The sequence below is a fragment of the Heteronotia binoei genome, chromosome 1 (genome assembly GCF_032191835.1).
Source record: "Heteronotia binoei isolate CCM8104 ecotype False Entrance Well chromosome 1, APGP_CSIRO_Hbin_v1, whole genome shotgun sequence".
Taxonomy (NCBI): Eukaryota; Metazoa; Chordata; class Lepidosauria; order Squamata; family Gekkonidae; genus Heteronotia; species Heteronotia binoei.
In genome coordinates, this window is record NC_083223.1 from 141,104,392 (window position 1) to 141,125,023 (window position 20,632).

Sequence of the window (20,632 nt, forward strand, 5' to 3'; positions counted from 1 at the left end):
ATTGGACAGCAGCTGCCGTGTGCTTTTTCCTACATTCTGATTCAGAATGCAGGAATAAGCGCACGGGTGACTGCTGCCCAGCCACCCCTCACCCAGCCCTTTGTCTCTTCAGAGAGAGCTGGCTGCGTAGTGGCCACTAGCATGCTTTTTCTTGTATTCAGAACACAGGAAGAAGCACGCAGGTGGCCACTGCCCAGACAGCTCACTCTGAAGCGAGCTCCCTTGGCACTGAGCAGGGAATGGGGCGCCTGCCCCCACTCCCATAGCAAGGTGGCACCCCAGGTGATTGCCTACCTCGCCAATTCCCATGCGCCGGCTCTGCATTGCTGAAAGGATTTGATACAGAGATCCAGTGTGGCATTGCAACCAACAGAAGGGGTCCATATGGAGTCTATTTTTTGTAGCACTGTTTTGATGGCAGTTTATGGTTAGTATCTTGTTCATTGCTGGGTTGGAGGGATGGTAGCTGTTATCCAGTAGATTGTGTGATGGTTTGTTAAGGAGATGCTGCCTGTTCTTTCTTGCTGTTTTTGCCTATGTTGAAAGTAGGGTTGCCAATTCCCCGTTGGGGGCAGGAGATCCCCTGGTTTGAGGCCCTCCCCCCGGTTTTAGGTTATCAGAAAGCAGGGGGGGGGAAATTGAATGTCCGCTAGAGACCAGTCCCTGTGGGGTATAATGGAGAATCAATCTGTGGGTATCTGTGACTCTCAGGGGGCTGTTTTTTGAGGTAGAGGCGCCAAATTTCCAGCATAGCATCTGGTGCCTCTTCTCAGAAACTCCCCAAGTTTCAAAAAGATTGAGCCTGGAAGTCCAATTCTTTGAGCCCTAAAAGAAGCTGTCCCCATCCTCTATTATTTCCAATGAAGGGAAGGTATTGAAAAGGCACACGATCCCTTTAAATGTGATGGCCAGAACTCCCTTCAAAGTTCAGTTGCACTTGTCATAACCTTGCTCCTGACTCCATCCCCAAAGTCCCCAGATATTTCCTGAGTCAGATCTGGCAGCCCTAAAAGTACTCTTTCAGGTATAGACAGCAGGAAAAGGCTCCCAGGTCCCTGCAGTTCTCTACATAGGGCAAAGAGGATAAATGGACACAAATCTGACATCAATAATCAAAAACTGAGAAACCTGTAGGAGAACATTTCAGCCTCCCAGGGCACTCAATGAGGCACCTCAAATTAGCCGTTTTATTGCAAAGGAATTTCAGAAACAGACTGGACAGGAGATTGTGATGGCTGAGGAAGACTCGTTTCAATGTATCTGAAAAAGCATGCTTGCACATGACAGCACCTAAAATTAAACTTTTGTTGGTCTTAAAGGTACCACTGCACTCAAACTTTGTTCTGCTGCTCCAGACCAACATGGCTACCCACCTGAACATATCAAAATTAGTAATCTTATCTGCAGGATTTATCAAGGTTTCGCAGGGCCTGTAAGACTGAGTTCTTCCACCAGGCTTTTAATTAATCCAGCGGGCATCCTTGAAAGTCATCACTTTCCCCAGCACTTCACCATTATGGTGTTATGTTATGCTGTTAACCATCAGCCACATGCTGTTTACTGTATATGTCTGTAAGACTGTTTACTGTGCTGCTCCTGTTTTATATTATTTTAACTCTGTTGTTTTATTGCTGTAAGCTGCCCTGAGCCCACTTGTGGGATATAAATCTAAAAATTAATTAATTAATCAAATTAAAATTAAATTAATTAGATTGAGCCCCCTTTCAAATTGCCTTCAGTTCTGTGAAAAGGTTACTGTATGCCACAGCATGCGGTTTGAACAGTCAATGTCTCTTGGACAGACCTTGTGAGTCAGGGATATCAGTTCTTGAAATTAAAAATGCCACTTTCTAGGTGGTACCAGAGAATGCAGCTTTTGAATAAAGAGTGGTGGTCCAGAGCTAGTATTGTGGTGCCCACAGCAAAATGTAATAGGTTTTGATAGGCCTAGGGTGGAAGTCAGCAGAAAATCTATCTTGTTATCTAAGGAATTCAACTGAAAAAACTAAAGCTAATGGCCAAGGCAAATAAAAAACGGCCTTGCACTTGTTTTTCTTGGAACTGGCTCCAAACCAACCAGCATACAAGTCAATTCACTTTCTGGTTGGCTGACAACTTTGTTGTAATGATAACAAGGGAAATCACCACTCGTATGCCTTCTCGTGTTCCTTGGAAGAAGGCCAAGCAGTAATGTAATACATAGCAATCATTCATGCATGCAGGTGCCTTTAGCGTCGAGACTTCCTACGAGTACTGCAAATATGCATTCAGGAAAGATCAAATTCAAAGACGTTTAGAATTAGTCTGAGGCCAAGGCTCACCTCCACAACTCAACCTCCACTCCTGAGAAGCAAAAACAACGCCCACCCTTCCCTCGCTCGCCACGTGACCGCAGACGCCCCTCCGCTGAGGCCTTGGTGACGTAGTGCAGGAGCGGGAGGGAGTTTTCTCGGATAGCCAATAGGACGGCGAGGGCCTGGCACCGGCCGTGAGACTAAGGAAAGTATCAGGCGGCGTTTGAGTTTCGGAGAGGCCGAAGCGTGCCGTGGTCGCCACCGAACTGGAAGTAGCTGTCGGAGTCATCATGAGTAGCGATGGGGAAGCGGTTGTGCTCGTTGCTGCTGCAAGGACCCCGGTTGGTAAGTGAGCGGGCGAGCGATCTTGGCGATGATTATTATTGCATTGCAGTGTGCTATTTAGAGCAGGCGGATTAATCGAATGTAATGATACCGTCAAATAATCCATCCAGCCCTTTAACTGCCTGATTTCTTTGCGGAACATACTTCCCTGTCTTGTCCCGTCCCGTCCCCACCGTATATCTCCTAATACTACTGGATATACCTTGAAGCTTGTTCTGATCGAGGCTGAAAAGGGAGAGAAAAAGGAAGGCGGGTTGACGTTTAGGAGCGCAGCCTCTTCAAGCGAATGGCTTAGCTTTAGCGCCGCACTCGGGATGCTGCAACTACCTGGACATTGGACAATAATTAATAATGTTTCTTATGGTAGAAGAATTGAAGAATGTTGGAAAGTACAGATATGCTAGCTTGTAATGGCTGAGAGATGGACGTCTATAAGATTGCCTTCACAGCGATCTAACATCTATGCTCACAGAATCAACCCCTTATCTCTTAAGTGCAAAGTTTCTTGAGACATATGTAACTAAACAATCTCTTTTATCATACAGTCTGGAACCTGAAACCCTCAAGATCTAATCCGTCTTTTGCTTTCAGAGTTCTTGCACTTGCAGGGGATAGCGATAGGTGCTGCATTCTTGAAGTGTTTTACTCAAGAGCAATCCCATTGAGTTCAGTGAGATTATTCCAGAATAAAACTAAGATCAGTGTGACCATTGGAAGCTCCACCCTCGCCTGTGCTGTGCCTGGCAGTGATTGGGCTGTGATTGTAGAGCCACCGTGTGTAACTGTGTTGTGATTGCTTTGTAGGAGTTTCCAACAAGTCATTCTTGTTCGGATTGGGCTAGGGTCTAGAGCAAGTAGTGCGATAGGAATCGGCTCACCGCCCGTCTGTTTTCTCAGAACCAGGGATGCGAGTCTAGTTAAGGCTTATTGTGTTATTCCAGTTTCGTCCTTGCATGTTAAACACCTTTATTATGCTGTATGCTAAATTGCTGCTAAATAACCTTTTACCCGTATATATGGACTGCTAACTTCCATTTCAGTCTTTCTGAAGAAGTGTGCATGTATAGGAAAGCTCATACCTTGAATAAAACTTTGTTGGTCTTAAAGCTGCCACCGAATTCGAACTTTGTTCTGCTGCTTCAGACCAACATCGCTACCCACTTGAGTGCATTTGCCAGTAAGATTTGAATTTAGAGACTAACAAGAGTTTCAGGGTTTAAGCTTTTGAAAGTCAAACCTCCCTTTGTCTATTTGCCAGTGACCAATACCTAAATCAGGAGCCAGCAACCTGTTATAATGAAAGATTCAAACTTCCTCACTTGGATTGCTAGCAACTATTCACCTGTATCATTTCCCATTCTGTAAAGCATATCCAGAAAGCCTACAAATGCCATGCTATAATGTGTCACATGAGTCTTCCTTTTTTTTTTTTTGCTTTTTGCCACTATTGACTGATTCAGCTAGCCCACTTGACTTTGTATCCACCTCAGTCCAAAGTACATTAACTTGTAAACTGGTCTTTCCCTTGGATTTGGGATTGACTGGGAACTGATTTATATGGCTGTATGCCCTATTTGTTGGCCTCCAAGGCAGCTGGTTGACCGCTGTGTGAAACAGGATGCTGGACTAGGTGGGCCACTGGTCTGATCCACCAGATGTATATTGCTAAAAGTATATAAATAGATGGGATAGTTCCAGAAGTGGTAACTGTACTGGCCTGCAGTAGCTAAATATAAGAATTGAGGCCTCACATGTTTTGATTGCCCACATAGTGAAACTTGTACACTGGGTAAAAATTGACTGTAGGTGAAATGGAATAAAATGCAGGTGGTCACTTTCAGACACCTTTACTCAATGATGTAATGTAAACAAGTTTAAGTGTCTTAAACTAGACATGGCATTTGTTTTTAAATTCAGTATTGAAAGCTTGTACCCTTTACTTGGAGCAAACTTCACTGAAATTAAAGGGACTTGTGTCTAAGTAAAAATGCTGTAAATGACATGGCAACCCAATGAAAATTTCAGGATATAAGCTTTTGAGAGCCAAAGGTTCCTTCATTAGACATGAATAGAATATAGTTGAATGGGCATATGTCTGTCTTTGATTTAAAATGTTTTATGTAGGATCCTTCAATGGTACGTTGTCTACCTTGCATGCCCATGAGCTTGGTTCTGTAGCTGTGAAGGAAGTCTTGAAGAGGGCAAATGTCAAGCCTGAAGAAGTATCTGAAGTTATATTTGGACAAGTCTTGGCAGCAGGTATATCTTTAAATCTAAACCCAGGTTTTATTTTGAACTGTTTATAACCTCTTATCTACAAATATTTGCAATAAGTGGACAGAATGTGCATTTATGTTATATCACAGCTGTTGAAGTTCTGTTATTGTGCAATTCATATTCTCTTATCGCATCTAAAAATGGTATCCCACAAGCTAGTTACTTGAATTGTAAACTTTAGTATCTTTGATACAGCAGCAGATGAAATACCATGGCTTCTCACACCTGTTTCTTATGTAGTCTCGTCATCTGCATCCTTCTGTAATAAATAGGATTTCAGGTGAGGCATGATAGGTGGGAAGGAGGCAGATGACAGGACCAGAAGAAAGATGCAGCAGTTGTCTTGCCTTCTGCTTCAATGAGGAATTAAAGTTTACAGCCTGGTAGGAGTCAACCTTACATATAGATTTGATTGATTTATTAGGTTTCATTTTCTGAAGGAAAATACTGTGTGAGAATATACTAGAACCATTTTTTAATTTATAAAATTTAATTGCAGGGTGAGAATTTAATAATGAAGGTGTGCCACTGAAAATTATTATTGTTATTTATTAGATTTGATAATTGCCCTGTCCCAGCTTACACTGGGCTCTGGGTGATTTTCTGTCCCAATTCTGGACTACAAGGCCATTTTTTGGACAGGGAAAGGGAACTAAAAACAGAACATACAGGGAGGGAGCGGGAAGAAGAATGCCAGCCAATAAAAAAAAGTTGCTGCCCTCAACAAAAGCCTGTCAGAACATCTCTGCTGTACAAGGCCTGCCAAATTACATAAGGTCCCACATGGCCCTCGTGGCATTTTGCAGAGAGTTCCAGCAGTTTGGGGCCAGAACTGAAAAGGCCCTGGCCCTGGTCAAGGACAGCTGGACATCCTTAGGCCAGGGATCACCAACAGGTTGTTGTCAGTAGTGCGCAAAGTTCTCCTGGGGACATAACGGTGGAGACAGTCCCTGAAATACATTGGTCCCAGACTGCTCAGGGCCTTAAAGTTCAATACTAGAACCTTGAACCTGACTTGGTATTCTACTGGGAGCCAGTGTAGCTGGCACAGCACAGGTTGAATATATGCCATCCATGATGTTCCCATCAGGATTTTTGCCGCTGCATTCTGGATAAGCTGTACTTTCCAGGTCAGTGTAGAGCTAAAAATTACCTATTTAAATAACTTGTAGATGATGGTGTCAACTGAAATGTCATCAACTCATGGTGGTATTTATGAAAAATAACCTCGAAGTATGATTGCATTGTAAGAAGTGAATTTCTTACCCAGAAATTTCTAAACCTAAATTATCCACTTCTAAGTTTTCTATCAATTTCTTAGCTCTAGTGTACAGTGCAGAAGGGTACACTTTTCTCTTTCTTCCTTTCCCACAAACCTAACCCTTAGTTGGTACATCTTGTAAAGACATCTCCTGCCCTTGTGCACTCCTGCAATACTACCAACTGCATATTTCTTCCATTATACCCTTTACTGATACCAGATCATTCAGTTCAGCCCTTCATTCCTACAACATTGTTCCACCCCAATTATTCACCTCCATTGTTCAGCAGTCTTCCATAGAAATGTACCTGCTTTGAGGAGTGCTGAGATGACTGAGTATAATGCTATTTCAAAAATGGCCTCCAGGCTAAATTGGAAAAAAGCTGTTTCATTTAATATCCTGAAAGAGAATGTACTTTTGTTCTAACCAGGGGTGATAAGTAATTGCTGGGGAAAGGAATGGCCAGAAAGCAAGCTGATTTTTTTTTTTTGCTTTGCCTCATAGAAGATGTTCATTATCTTATTAATTAAATGTAATTGAAAAGTTATCCACAGATGAAGTGATACTGAGAATATGCCAGTGCAGGAAAGTTATAATTATTCCAAAGGCAAAGCAGGTTCAACCCAGGATGTTCAAAATAAAGATAATTTAAGCAACCATAACATGAAAATGTTGAAATATAGATTTAAGGAACACAATAAGTACAAACTTTTCAAAGCTCTCAAAGGAAGAGCTGGTTATTAACTTAAAAGCCAAAGTGCAGGGAGAGGGAACTCAAAAACAGCAAACAATTTGTCTCAGTTTGAAAAAAAACTAGGGAGCAATTATTATCTGCATATTTTGAGTTGTGTTTCTCTGCAGGTGCTGGTCAAAATCCTGCTCGACAAGCCAGTGTTGGTGCAGGGATTCCATATGAGGTACCAGCTTGGAGCTGCCAAATGATATGTGGTTCGGGTCTAAAAGCTGTATGCCTAGGAGCTCAGTCCATTATGACAGGAGAGTCCAGTGTTGTGGTGGCTGGAGGCATGGAAAACATGAGTAAGGTAAGACAACAGTGTTATTAATGACAGTCGATCAGAAACTCAGACTTCAAATCATTAACAAGAGATTGTGTATGAAAGATTTGGGCCAGCTCTGCATAGGCACTGAGGGAGGAGCTGTGGCTCAGTGGCAGAATATCTGCTTTGTGTGCAGGGGGGTGTCACAGGTTCATTCCTTAATGTCTCCAGTTAAACGGTAGTAGGTGATGTGAAAGACCTGTGTGAGAGCTTGGAGAGCGGTCACCAAACTAAGTAGACAGTGGTGACCTTAATAGACTTTATACCTACTATGTGTGGAAGAATTATGCAGAAGTGATGAACACTTAGGAAACTCCATATTGCTTCATCTGTTTGGCAGGTCCTTGAGTGGATAAAATCAGTACTTTTTTTTTTTTAAATCAGCTTTTTAAAATTTAAATCAGATTTTTATTTAAATTGGATTTTTAAAAATAAAACGCTTTTTGAGGAAAAATCTATCTGTTTTCTGTTTAAGATACATTATAGCCCAAAGGTTATTCATCATGAAATGAGGGTTAGTTTTAATTATGTATTGTGAGGTCGTGTACTCATGCAATGTTTAATTTTTTTAGTATATAAATGAATTCCATTAATCCATTCACAATATGCATCCCAGAGGTTTCTATAAGATTATTTTGGGCAGTTTTTCTGCCTAGAAGAAATTATTACAGATTCTTGGTTTTGCAGTTCTCAAAACTGTGAATTTGTGTCTTCAAAGATAACATGCCTCTTCTTCACAGCAAAAGTGTTATAAAAACCGCAGTCCTTGTTGTGTATTGGTTGTTTTGACTGCTGGTTTGTTATGTCTGTTAGCTGTAGGGTGGCCAGACCGTCCCGGTCTCCCGGGACATTCCCGGATCTGGCCACCCAATCCCGGATCCCGGGCTGCCTATACCGGGACCATTAAAGGTCCCGGTTTAGGCAGCCCAGGAGCCGGTGGGCCGCGGGCGCGGGCGGGGAAGGCGGGGAGTGAGGGAGGGAGCGTCCCTGCGCCTGCGCAGGGCCCCTGCGCACGCGCAGGGACGCTCCCACCCTCACTCCCCGCCTTCCCCGCCCGCGCGCGGGGCCCGGCGGCAGTGGTGGAGGCCTCTCCGTGGCCTCCGCTGGTCGCTGGAAGCCCTCCAGAGACTCTGGAGGGCCTCCAGCGACCAGCGGAGGCCGCGGAGAGGCCGCGGGGCACCCGGCGCTGGTCCCGGAAGGCCTTCCAGAGCCTCTGGAAGGCCTTCGGGGACCAGCGCCGGCCAGCGAAGGCTTCCCCGCGGCCTCCGCTGGTCCCTGGAGGCCCTCCAGAGTCTCTGGAGGGCCTACAGGGACCAGCGGAGGCCGCGGGGAAGCCGCGGGGCACCCGGCGCTGGTCCCGGAAGGCCTTCCAGAGGCTCTGGAAGGCCTTCCGGGACCAGCGCCGGCCAGCGAAGGCTTCCCCGCGGCCTCCGCTGGTCCCTGGAGGCCCTCCAGAGTCTCTGGAGGGCCACCAGGGACCAGCGGAGGCCGCGGGGAGGCCGCGGGGCACCCGGCGCTGGTCCCGGAAGGCCTTCCAGAGGCTCTGGAAGGCCTTCGGGGACCAGCGCCGGCCAGCGAAGGCTTCCCCGCGGCCTCCGCTGGTCCCTGGAGGCCCTCCAGAGTCTCTGGAGGGCCTCCAGGGACCAGCGGAGGCCGCGGGGAAGCCGCGGGGCACCCGGCGCTGGTCCCGGAAGGCCTTCCAGAGGCTCTGGAAGGCCTTCCGGGACCAGCGCCGGCCAGCGAAGGCTTCCCCGCGGCCTCCGCTGGTCCCTGGAGGCCCTCCAGAGTCTCTGGAGGGCCTCCAGGGACCAGCGGAGGCCGCGGGGAGGCCGCGAAGCACCCGGCGCTGGTCCCGGAAGGCCTTCCAGAGGCTCTGGAAGGCCTTCGGGGACCAGCGCCGGCCAGCGAAGGCTTCCCCGCGGCCTCCGCTGGTCCCTGGAGGCCCTCCAGAGTCTCTGGAGGGCCTCCAGGGACCAGCGGAGGCCGCGGGGAAGCCGCGGGGCACCCGGCGCTGGTCCCGGAAGGCCTTCCAGAGCCTCTGGAAGGCCTTCCGGGACCAGCGCCGGCCAGCGAAGGCTTCCCCGCGGCCTCCGCTGGTCCCTGGAGGCCCTCCAGAGTCTCTGGAGGGCCTCCAGGGACCAGCGGAGGCCGCGGGGAGGCCGCGGGGCACCCGGCGCTGGTCCCGGAAGGCCTTCCAGAGGCTCTGGAAGGCCTTCGGGGACCAGCGCCGGCCAGCGAAGGCTTCCCCGCGGCCTCCGCTGGTCCCTGGAGGCCCTCCAGAGTCTCTGGAGGGCCTCCAGGGACCAGCGGAGGCCGCGGGGAAGCCGCGGGGCACCCGGCGCTGGTCCCGGAAGGCCTTCCAGAGCCTCTGGAAGGCCTTCGGGGACCAGCGCCGGCCAGCGAAGGCTTCCCCGCGGCCTCCGCTGGTCCCTGGAGGCCCTCCAGAGTCTCTGGAGGGCCTCCAGGGACCAGCGGAGGCCGCGGGGAAGCCGCGGGGCACCCGGCGCTGGTCCCGGAAGGCCTTCCAGAGCCTCTGGAAGGCCTTCCGGGACCAGCGCCGGCCAGCGAAGGCTTCCCCGCGGCCTCCGCTGGTCCCTGGAGGCCCTCCAGAGTCTCTGGAGGGCCTCCAGGGACCAGCGGAGGCCGCGGGGAAGCCGCGGGGCACCCGGCGCTGGTCCCGGAAGGCCTTCCAGAGGCTCTGGAAGGCCTTCCGGGACCAGCGCCGGCCAGCGAAGGCTTCCCCGCGGCCTCCGCTGGTCCCTGGAGGCCCTCCAGAGTCTCTGGAGGGCCTCCAGGGACCAGCGGAGGCCGCGGGGAAGCCGCGGAGCAGCCGGCGCTGGTCCCTGGAGGCCTCCAGAGGCCAGCGCCGGTATCGGAGAGGCCCGGCGCTGGTCCCTGGAGGCCTCCAGAGGCCAGCCCCGGCAGCTCCCTCCCTCCCTCGCCGCGAGGCCGCCGCCGGAGGACTCCCCGCCGCCGCCGCTGGATCCGCCGCCCTGGATTAAGGTAAGGGGGCCGAAAGCGGGGGGGGGGGCGGGGGGCGGCCTTCCTTTCTTCCCTCCCTCCTCCCTTCCTTCCTTCCTTTCTTCCTTCCTTCCTTCCTTCCTTCCCTCACTCCCTTCCCTTCCTTCCTTCCTTCCCTCCCTCCCTCCTCCCTTTCTTCCTTTCTTCCTTCCTTCCCTCACTCCCTTCCCTTCCTTCCTTCCCTCCCTCCTCCCTCCCTTCCTTTCTTCCTTCCTTCCCTCCCTCCCTTGCCTTCCTTCCTTCCCTCCCTCCTCCCTTCCTTTCTTCCTTCCTTCCTTCCCTCCCTCCCCCCTTCCTTCCTTCCTTCCTTCCCTCCCTCCCCCTTCCTTCCTTCCTTCCCTCCCTCCCTCCCCCTTCCTTCCTTCCCTCCTTCCTTCCTTCCTTCCTTCCTTCCTTCCTTCCTTCCTTCCTTCCTTCCTTCCTTCCTTCCTTCCTTCCTTCCCTCCCTTCCTTCCTCCCTCCCTTCCCTCCCTTCCTTCCTTCCTTCCTTCCTTCCCTCCCTCCCTTCTTCCTTTCTTCCCTTCTTCCCTTCCTCCCTTTCTCCCTTCCTTCCTTCCTTCCCTCCCTCCCTCCTTATGTTGTTATGTGATGCAGAGTGTTGGACTGGATGGGCCACTGGCCTGATCCAACAGGGCTTCTCTTATGTTCTTATGTGACGCAGAGTGTTGGACTGGATGGGCCACTGGCCTGATCCAACAGGGCTTCTCTTATGTTCTTATGTGATGCAGAGTGTTGGACTGGATGGGCCACTGGCCTGATCCAACAGGGCTTCTCTTATGTTCTTATGTGACGCAGAGTGTTGGACTGGATGGGCCACTGGCCTGATCCAACAGGGCTTCTCTTATGTTCTTATGTGACGCAGAGTGTTGGACTGGATGGGCCACTGGCCTGATCCAACAGGGCTTCTCTTATGTTCTTATGTGACGCAGAGTGTTGGACTGGATGGGCCACTGGCCTGATCCAACAGGGCTTCTCTTATGTTGTTATGTGATGCAGAGTGTTGGACTGGATGGGCCACTGGCCTGATCCAACAGGGCTTCTCTTATGTTGTTATGTGACGCAGAGTGTTGGACTGGATGGGCCACTGGCCTGATCCAACAGGGCTTCTCTTATGTTGTTATGTGATGCAGAGTGTTGGACTGGATGGGCCACTGGCCTGATCCAACAGGGCTTCTCTTATGTTGTTATGTGACGCAGAGTGTTGGACTGGATGGGCCACTGGCCTGATCCAACAGGGCTTCTCTTATGTTATTATGTGACGCAGAGTGTTGGACTGGAGGGGCCACTGGCCTGATCCAACAGGGCTTCTCTTATGTGACAATACTGACTTTGGTGGACCCAAGCACTGATTCAGTGTAAGGGAGCTTTGCGTTTGTGTCTTCTAGTGCAATTTTGTTCTCAGATCCTGTATTTACTTCATCAGTATATGGGATAAGGCACTTTCTCAACTGTGCTGCATAATGCAGCCTATTTATTTTGTCCTGTTGGCTCTGTTGGCTCTATCTGCGCCACCTTCATCACTTTCGGGGTGTGGATCCCCCAGTGGAGTGGTCTCCCGACTCCCTCCGCCGGCTGTTTCTGATAGCCCTGCGCCCCCTCTTTCATTTGATATGTGTCCCGTGCGGGTGCCACCCTCCCGCCGGGAGATGCCGCAAAATGAGCCCCCTTGAGGCTTATGGCGGCAGGGCTCGGGGGAAGCGAGCTAGACTGCTGTTCTTTTGAGGGGTTATAGAGTGTTTCGAGCCCGTCCCTGTGGCATCGGTCCCATCATTGTGGGGCCCAGGGGGCCGGCGCAGCGGCACGCTGAAGCAGCCTGTCGGTCACTTCCAGGTTCCTGTCCTGCATCTTGACCGGTGTTATTAGTGACAGGCTGCTTCGGCGTGCCGCTGCGCCGGCCCCCTTGGTCCCACAACGATGGGACCGATGCCACAGGGACGGGCTCGAAACACTCTATAACCCCTCAAAAGAACAGCAGTCTAGCTCGCTTCCCCCGAGCCCTGCCGCCATAAGCCTCAAGGGGGCTCATTTTGCGGCATCTCCCGGCGGGAGGGTGGCACCCGCACGGGACACATATCAAATGAAAGAGGGGGCGCAGGGCTATCAGAAACAGTCGGCGGAGGGAGTCGGGAGACCACCCCACTGGGGGATCCACACCCCGAAAGTGATGAAGGTGGCGCAGATAGAGCCAACAGAGCCAACAGGACAAAATAAATAGGCTGCATTATGCAGCACAGTTGAGAAAGTGCCTTATCCCATATACTGATGAAGTATATACAGGATTTGAGAACAAAATTGTTTCCGGCGGTGATATTTGGGGGATTTTTGGGGACGTCACAGGAAGTGCTGCGAAGTCACTTCCTGTTTCCGGCAGGTGACGCGGGGGAAATGATGTCACAGGAAGTGATGCCACTTCCTGTTTCCGGTGGTGGCATGACATCACCGGAAGTGACGTCACCGGAAGTGACGTCACTTCCTGTTTCCGGCGGCGCACCCCCCCCCCCAGTGTCCCTGGCTGGCCTTCAGACATTATGGTCACCCTAGTTAGCTGACCTTGAAGCATTCTTCATTGCCCTCCAGGACCCTGATGCCTGCATTCCAATCGGGATGCAAGGCATTTCTCTTAGGAAATGCAAATGAAGGATCCTGGAGAGACCAGCTGGATGAATTGCTGCTGACATAGGGGGCATGTTAAACTCAGGCCAAATGTATATAAGGAGCAGTGTCAGTACGATGCCCCATGGTGCCTGAGGCAGACTCGCTGCCTGGCATCCCCCCCCCCCCACACACGCCTCCTCTCTCCCTTCCTTTTCTCTTAAGTGCAAAGTTTCAAGAGGTTCAATGAATATAGCAGGGGGTTTTTGGGTAGGAAAAAAACAGAAGGAACTCATTTGCATATTAGGCCACACCCCTGATGTCACCATTGTTTCACACAGCTTTTATACAAAAAAGCCCAACATGTACTCATTTGCATATTAGGCCACACACCCTGACACCAAGCCAGCCAAAACTGCATTCCTGTGCATCCCTGCTCAATAAAAGCCCTGATATATAAGATTGTTTGGTGGAACAGGTCTGGATAAAGAGGAGATGTTAATAGCTAAGTGTGAGGAGAGAAGGGCAAGCAATACAAAAGAAAGTGAACTTTTTGGGGTAGAATACTCCAGAAATATCAAGATCTTTATGAGTGTATCCTCATGGAAGTGTAAGCAAATACAAAAATATATGTGCTCAGGGCTTTTTTTTGTAGAAAAAGCCCAGCAGGAGCTTACTTGCATAATAGACCACATCCCCTAGCACCAAGCCAGCTGGAACTGTGTTTCTGTGTGTTCCTGCTCAAAAAAAGCCCTGCATATGCTATATAACAGGTGGCCAATGGTAGCTCTCCAGATGTTTTTTGCCTACAACTTCCATCAGCCCCAGCCATTGGCCATGCTGGCTGGGGCTGATGGGAGTTGTAGGCAAAAAACATCTGGAGGGCTACCGTTGACCACCCCGCTATATAATGTTATCATTTTAGTTAAATAAAACAATTTAAATGGTTATTGTTAATGATTATAGTACAGCAGAAAAGTTGTCCAAATATAAATGATTAACCTATTAAACTGGAGATAGTTCACCCTGCAGTGATTTCATAATTATCTATATAACTAAAACTGACCTGAAACTTTCTTATACTAAAATGAAACCTTTCATCTGGGTTGTAAATATTCAGGCCAGCAAGAATTGGCTTTTAAATCAAATCTGCCCTGCAGAACCTTGTCCAGAAGCTGTCTTGAAATGATCCAAGATATTTTGATAAGATCCAGCTATAGCACCTTCTACCCCCACAGCAGGCAAAGGAGAAAGGGGAGCAATGTAAGTAAGCTGGCAGGGCAGCTGCAGTGATTGCAGCCTTCCCTGGAGTACTTCACAGCATATACACCATCTTCAGATGATGACATGGCAGCTCTTGTTGTTTGGCATTCTAAAACTTTCCGGGGGTTCAGCCTCAGCAGCACATCAGGGCTGAGGAGTGCTTTTCCAAGCAATTGTGAAGCAGATGTTACGCTATAAAGAACCATAAAAAGTTTTACAATGTCTTTGTGCTGCTCCTGGAAATGTGCTCTTCTATCAGAAGACTCTGTACTATGCAATACAATCCTAAGCAAAGTTAAACCTTTGTAAGTCAGTTGAAGTCAGTGGACTTAGAAGGGTGTAACTCTGTTTAGGAGAAGAACAATGTTTGAGACCAGTGGCACCTTTAAGACTTTGTTGGTCTTAAAGGTGCCACTGGACTCAAACTTTGTTCTATTGCAGGGGTGGGGAACCTTTCTTCTGTCAAGGGCCATATGGATATTTATAACATCATTCGCAGGCACACACACACGCACACAGAGCCCGCCGCCCTAGGCAAATGCATAGGTCCAGGGTTTTTTTGTACAAAAAGCCCAGCAGGAACTCAGTAGCGTATTAGACCACATCCCCTAATATTAGCATATTAGGCCACATCAGCAGGGATAATCAAGTGCAAACTGAACTGTGACAGTAACTTTTCCAGGTCCTTCAGCAATTCTGGCCGGCCAGCCAGGCCCCTGGGAGGCTGCCGCACAGTACATCTGGGCCCTGTGATCCCTGCCTGGCCCTGGGGAGGCTGCTGCACAGCACAGCTGGTCACCACAATCCTCACTGGCCAGCCAGGCCCCAGGGAGGCTGCCACATGGCTTGGTTCGGCCCAGCAATCCCCACATACGGCCCTCGGGACGAAGGTTCCCCGCCCTTGTTCTGTTGCTTCAGACCAACATGGTCACCCACCTGGATCTGTTTAGGACTGTACTGCTACTCAGCTTGCATTGTTAAATGTTTCTTCTTTTTCAGTGATGCTTACTAAAAGAAGCAACCCAAACTCTTGCAACTGACTGTTAAGCAGAATTTTTAATTAATAATGTAATTTATATATATATATTACTTACATAAATAGTGGACAACTTGCCTTATTTCAACTTTCCTTTGAAATAAAGAAGAAAAAAAGAAGTAGCTTAATTCTGATAAGATGCCGGTTACCCATAATCTATAAAAGGAAAAGGTACTGCTGGATCTATTAACTTGTTATAGCTAGGATTTGGTTTACGTGTATGAGTTTTTAGGCCCAAGTCAGAGAAGACTTATGAAATGAGGCTTCATTGTGATGCCCCATTGTCTGCTTTGTGAAACAAGTTTTGCGTGTTTTTGAAACCCAAAATGATGTGGAAAAGATTATAGTGGATGAGTGTACAGAACACAGACAACAGTACCATTTTTACCTTTTAGGAGAAGCAGTGTTGTTTATCTCCAGCCTAAAAGAGTAGACCCTCTCTTCTTGGTAAAACCATTGCTTTTGTCCTATTTAAACAAACTAGTTTAGAGCTAGTTTACACTGGGGAGTGGATGATTCAACTCCATAGCCAGGAATTTTTTCAGAAGGTAACGCCAGGGAGGTGCTAATTAAATTAAATAAGATCATAAGATTTCATGGTTGGGGGTTAACATTTATACTCAAAAAAAGGTGGTGGTGGGAACTTGGCATATAGTCCCCAACCTTTTTGGCACCAGGGACTGGTTTTGTGGAAGACAGTTTTCCCACGGACTTGGCAGGGGGTGGGGGTGGGGGGGCAATGGTTTCAGGTTGATACAGTTGTGCACTTTGTTTTGGTATGGTGATTAAGTGTGCGGGCTCTTATCTGGGGCAACTGAGTTTGATTTCCCACTCCTCCACATGTAGCTGCTGGAATGGCCTTGGGTCAACCATAGCTCTTGCAGAGTTGTCCTTGAAAGGGCAGCTTCTGGGGAGAGCTCTCTCAGCCTCACCCACCTCACGGGGTGTCTGTTGTGGGAGAGGAAGATAAAGGAGATTGTTAGCCACTCTGAGATTTGGAGTGGAGGGCAGGATATAAATCCAATGTTGTCTTATTATTATTATTATTACTATATTGTAATATATAATGAAATAATTATACAACTCGCAGCCCGATTGCTAACAGGCCACGTACCGGTCCACGACTCAGGGGTTGGGGACCCCTGTGTTAAAGGCTCATGTTCCCAAAAGAAATCTTTGTGAATGCTTGCTAATTACAAAGAAGTTTCAGAATCTATTTGGACTCCCCAGCAAACACCCCTTCTCCAGCGTGCTTTGAAGGGGGTCGGTGAGCCTGACAGCCCCATGGCAACAACCTGCATCCATGGTGGTGGCTTGCTGCTCTCTGTTTGGTAGCAGTGGCTGCTGCAAGGGCAGGGCAGCAGCAGAGAGCCACGTGATGGGGGCTGCCAGCCTCTCCAGCTTGAACAAGGAATCATGCAGCTGCACCACCTCCAGTGCCCTCAAGACACCCAGCAAGGACAAATCCAGCCTCAGGTCTTAAAGGCAGCGGGGGAAATAGCAATCCAGGCAAAGATGGTGGCAGCGACTTCAAAGAGACTTAAAGGGGAAGTTTGGGGTAGGGGCATTGAAGATTCAATATGGGGCACTGCCTAAAGTGCCCCCTCCCTGACTGTGAGCCTAGGATGATTCTCCTCTACAGCAGTGTTTTTTCTTGTAAACCTGAAGAATAGAAGATTCTTGTTGTGATGAAGGGCTGGGCAGGAGTGGCTTTCATTTTGGATTTCCAAATTTGTCAAAATGCTTTGCTTTTAGGCACCCCACATCATTCATATGCGCAATGGCATGAAGATGGGAGATGCCTGTTTGCAGGACAGTATTACCCTAGATGGTTTGACAGATGCCTTTTACCACTACCACATGGGTATAACTGGTAAGCCACAGGAGTCTTTAAAATGGCAAAGGTTGGTGGAAAGAGTATTACATACATCTGCGTGCAACTGTCTTAGACTTTTTCTGCACCTTAGTGTTGCTGCTGTTTCCCGGTGAGTTGAATCCCCAGCTGATGTTCCAGCTTTGCAGCACCCATTCTACAAAAGGGCATTTGTTTTAGGGTATTTTTTCTTGAATTCAGATCTTACCCTCCCCTTGTGTTCTGCATTTCCTTTGAACAGGAGTGGTGTGGCCATGTCAGTGACAGAACCTCCTGGGTTTTTTTTGCACAAGTGCAGTAACGTTATAACATAATGCTATTTGAGAAGGCTGGATGTATTGTTGGGAGCAGCATGGTCGCTGTCGTTTCAAAGATCCTTTGCTCCTCCTTAGTCACCAACTAAGAAAATGGCTGGTGATTGCTGAAGTGGATACACCAATTCATAGCGAAACCTCCCTTCTTTGGATAACCAGTAGAGTTATAACATCATAACACTGTAAAAAAAGGTTGGCTGTATCGTGGGGAATAGCATGGTTGCTGCCATTTCAAAGGTCTCCTGCCTCTCAGGCGCCAACTAAGGAAATGGCTAACAAAAAGATTCCCACAAAATCCTAATAAAAATAGTATTCCGTTCGCAATTGTCGAATTGGATACACCAGTTCATAATACTGTTATCCAGTAATTATGAAGTAGGCTAAATGTCAGTGACGGAACCTTCTTTTTTGTGCATATGCAGTAGTGTTATAACATTGTAAAAAGGCTGGATGTATCATGGGGAACAGCATGATTGCCGCCATTTCTAAAATGGCTGGCAATCATTGCACTGGATATACCAATTCATAACGGTATTATTCAGTAATTATTAAGCATACTAAATGTGTTCTCATGTACTTAAAGAAACCATGCTGAGAGCTATAGGGGAAGAGAAGGGAAGATGAATTGAGAAACAATACAAACACATGATGTCAAAGCCTACTAACAAAAAATAAAAAAGGAAAGGAACTTCATGAATGGGTAATTGCATGGAGAAGGCTACATGAAACACCACTGTCTTTTCCCCAGTTATAACATTGTGATATTATAATGAAAAATACACATTGTAACACAATCAACATCACGCTTAAAAAAATAGCAGATTGCTCAGGGAACAACTTGAAGGGGGGTGAGAGAGGGTTGAATATGCAGTACTGATGATGCAAAAGGGCAGTGGGAAACAAAATTTGAAATTGGGAATTCCTCACTGGGAAGCTGTGAGTTCAGATTCAAAAGGGGGGGGTGGAATCATGGAAAAAGTGGATTCAGAAAACATGGGATAACAGGGAAGGCAAAAAGTTGTGTAGAAAGTTTTACAAAGTTCGATTACTTAAGAATGCTGATGCAGAGGTTTTCCATGGTGTAGAAATGGTCTTAAGAGAGATATATTTGTTTTTACTTATCTGTGACTTTAAAGCAACCTCCCCCAGAAGCATTTATCACTAAATGGTAGAAATACAGCTCTATAATCCTTTATAGAGATTTTATTGCATTCAGTGCCTATTTTGCAGGCATCATCATTTCAACCAAACCTTGATAGCCAAAATATTTGAAAGTTTCCGTTATTTTCTGTTTCAGCTGAAAATGTGGCCAAGCAATGGAAAGTCAGTCGAGAGGAGCAAGACCAGCTGGCTTTAAACTCACAATACAAGGCTGAAAATGCTCAGAAGGCAGGCTTTTTTGAGAAAGAGATTGTCCCTGTTCTTGTTCCTTCCAGAAAAGGTGTGTGTGTGTGTGTGCATGTGCCTGCTTCTCTGCTTCATCCCCACCCCCGTAATGTGACATAATAAGGTTTAACAAGTTGGTTATCACTTAGAGAAGAACTCAGTGATGTGTCTCAAAAATGTTTCTAAGTGTTTTAGATTTTTAACAAGAGAGAAAGGCTAAATGTTATACTTCAGAAAGATTCACAGATTAACTAAGAAGTACTGTTCTAGTACATTTTGTTGAGCCCTAATATGATGGCTATGGAACAGATTCCGAGCATACTCTTCTGGACACACAGAGTCCCTGTATGAGCTTTTTGTAGGTAAATGTATGGTGATGCACACTGGATAAAAAATATGTTCACAAACATCTCACCAGGCATCCACACTAATTCACTCTTGGAGAGTATCCAGATCTCTTTGGGTTTCAGTTCAGTAGCTAATTGCCTTAAAAGCAATGGCCTTTATGCAAGGATTCTGCCTTTTAAAACAAGTGTATCTATTTTTTTAAAAAGAGAGATAATAATTTAGTGGTTTGTTGTGAAAAACTTCATCATGCTTTACTAAAAAAAATGTAATATTTTTATTTAATTAAAAACCCCCTCTTGCATAGCTATGTCTTTGTTCTTAATTTAAAATGTACAGTGACCACTGTGATATTACTTGCTGCTTTGCCCTTGCAGGTCCTATTGAAGTTAAAGCAGATGAGCACCCCCGCCATGGTAGTAACTTAGAAGCAGTGGCAAAACTGAAGCCTGCCTTTTTGACTGATGGAACAGGAACTGTGACTGCAGGAAATGCTTCAGGTTTGTTTGTGGATAGCTTTGCAAAAAGGTTGTGTGGCGGAACAGTTCTGCTCTGGCCTGCAAGCCCTGTTCCACCCTGCCCTCCTGGGTTTTCACAGTACCTGGAGGGGCATTTCTCTCTCTCTGTTCAACTGCTGCCACCACCTAACCTTCATAGGAATTGCCCACTGGGAGGGTCAGAAGTCAGACTCCCAGCTTCTCTTCCAGAGGCTTTGTCTCTGTCTCTCATTCTACCCAGTGCATGGCTGCCACAGGGACAGTTTATTGCTTGGTGCATCACTGGGGGAGTAGCCACCTGCCAATTGACAGCCCTTCTCTTCCTCCTGGAGCTCCTTTTAAAACGGTGTATAGAAGATGGTGGAGCTCTAGGTGGCACAGAGAATCACTACAGGGATCAAAAGTTACAAAGCATTTTTTAAAAGAAAACGTCCACAAGCATACTTTTAGCACAGCACATAATTGAGAAAGGGAATCAAAAGAAAAAGGTAAAATGCAATTCCTCTGTCCCTCTCACTATACATGCCTTATTAGATGTTTAATATAAGACAGGCTCCTTAGCTTAGAAGGTTACAGATCTTTTACAGGAGTGTCACTACCTTCAAGCCTCTTTCACGTGTGCAGGCCAGCTCATGGCAAAGGCCCCCTCCCACAGACTTCAGGTAATTGTCAGACATCACAAAAGCACAAAAGAGAACTTGCTCCCAAGAGTTCTATCACTTCACTTTCCCCACCCACTGACTAGGTCAGGCTAGGTCAAAGAAACTTTTCCTGAAGTCTCCAGGAGTACATGTGTGGGGGTTTTAATTGGTATTTTCCAAGTATTACTTAAGATCTGTATTCTGCTACTGATACAGCTGAGCCCCGCAAAAGCTGATTTTTTTCCCTCAGCTTTTATTGGGTCAGCTACACTGGCAGAAGCTAGCCCCAGCTGAGGCGGTGCAGAGCTCTTAGGATCAGCTGGAGCAGGATGGAGCTGACAGCTCTTTACAGCTTGGCTGGGACTTTTGCAAGGCATGGAGAAAAAAGGCACTTAAGCTTTTTGTAAGAAGCAGGTTCCATGCTTTTT

At 47.6% G+C, this 20,632-nt stretch overlaps 1 protein-coding gene across 1 annotated transcript in view; it reads left to right on the top strand.

The window, feature by feature from the left end:
- The first annotated feature begins 2,472 nt into the window (after positions 1–2,472).
- Positions 2,473–20,632, top strand: part of LOC132573876 (acetyl-CoA acetyltransferase, cytosolic-like) — a 31,535-nt gene continuing 13,375 nt past the window's right edge. The window contains exons 1-6 of the mRNA XM_060241792.1: positions 2,473–2,639; positions 4,764–4,898; positions 7,040–7,221; positions 16,904–17,021; positions 18,633–18,776; positions 19,444–19,566. Of these exons, the coding sequence (XP_060097775.1) occupies positions 2,585–2,639; positions 4,764–4,898; positions 7,040–7,221; positions 16,904–17,021; positions 18,633–18,776; positions 19,444–19,566 (757 nt within the window). The 5' untranslated portion in view covers positions 2,473–2,584. The remainder of the gene's footprint in view (positions 2,640–4,763; positions 4,899–7,039; positions 7,222–16,903; positions 17,022–18,632; positions 18,777–19,443; positions 19,567–20,632) is intronic.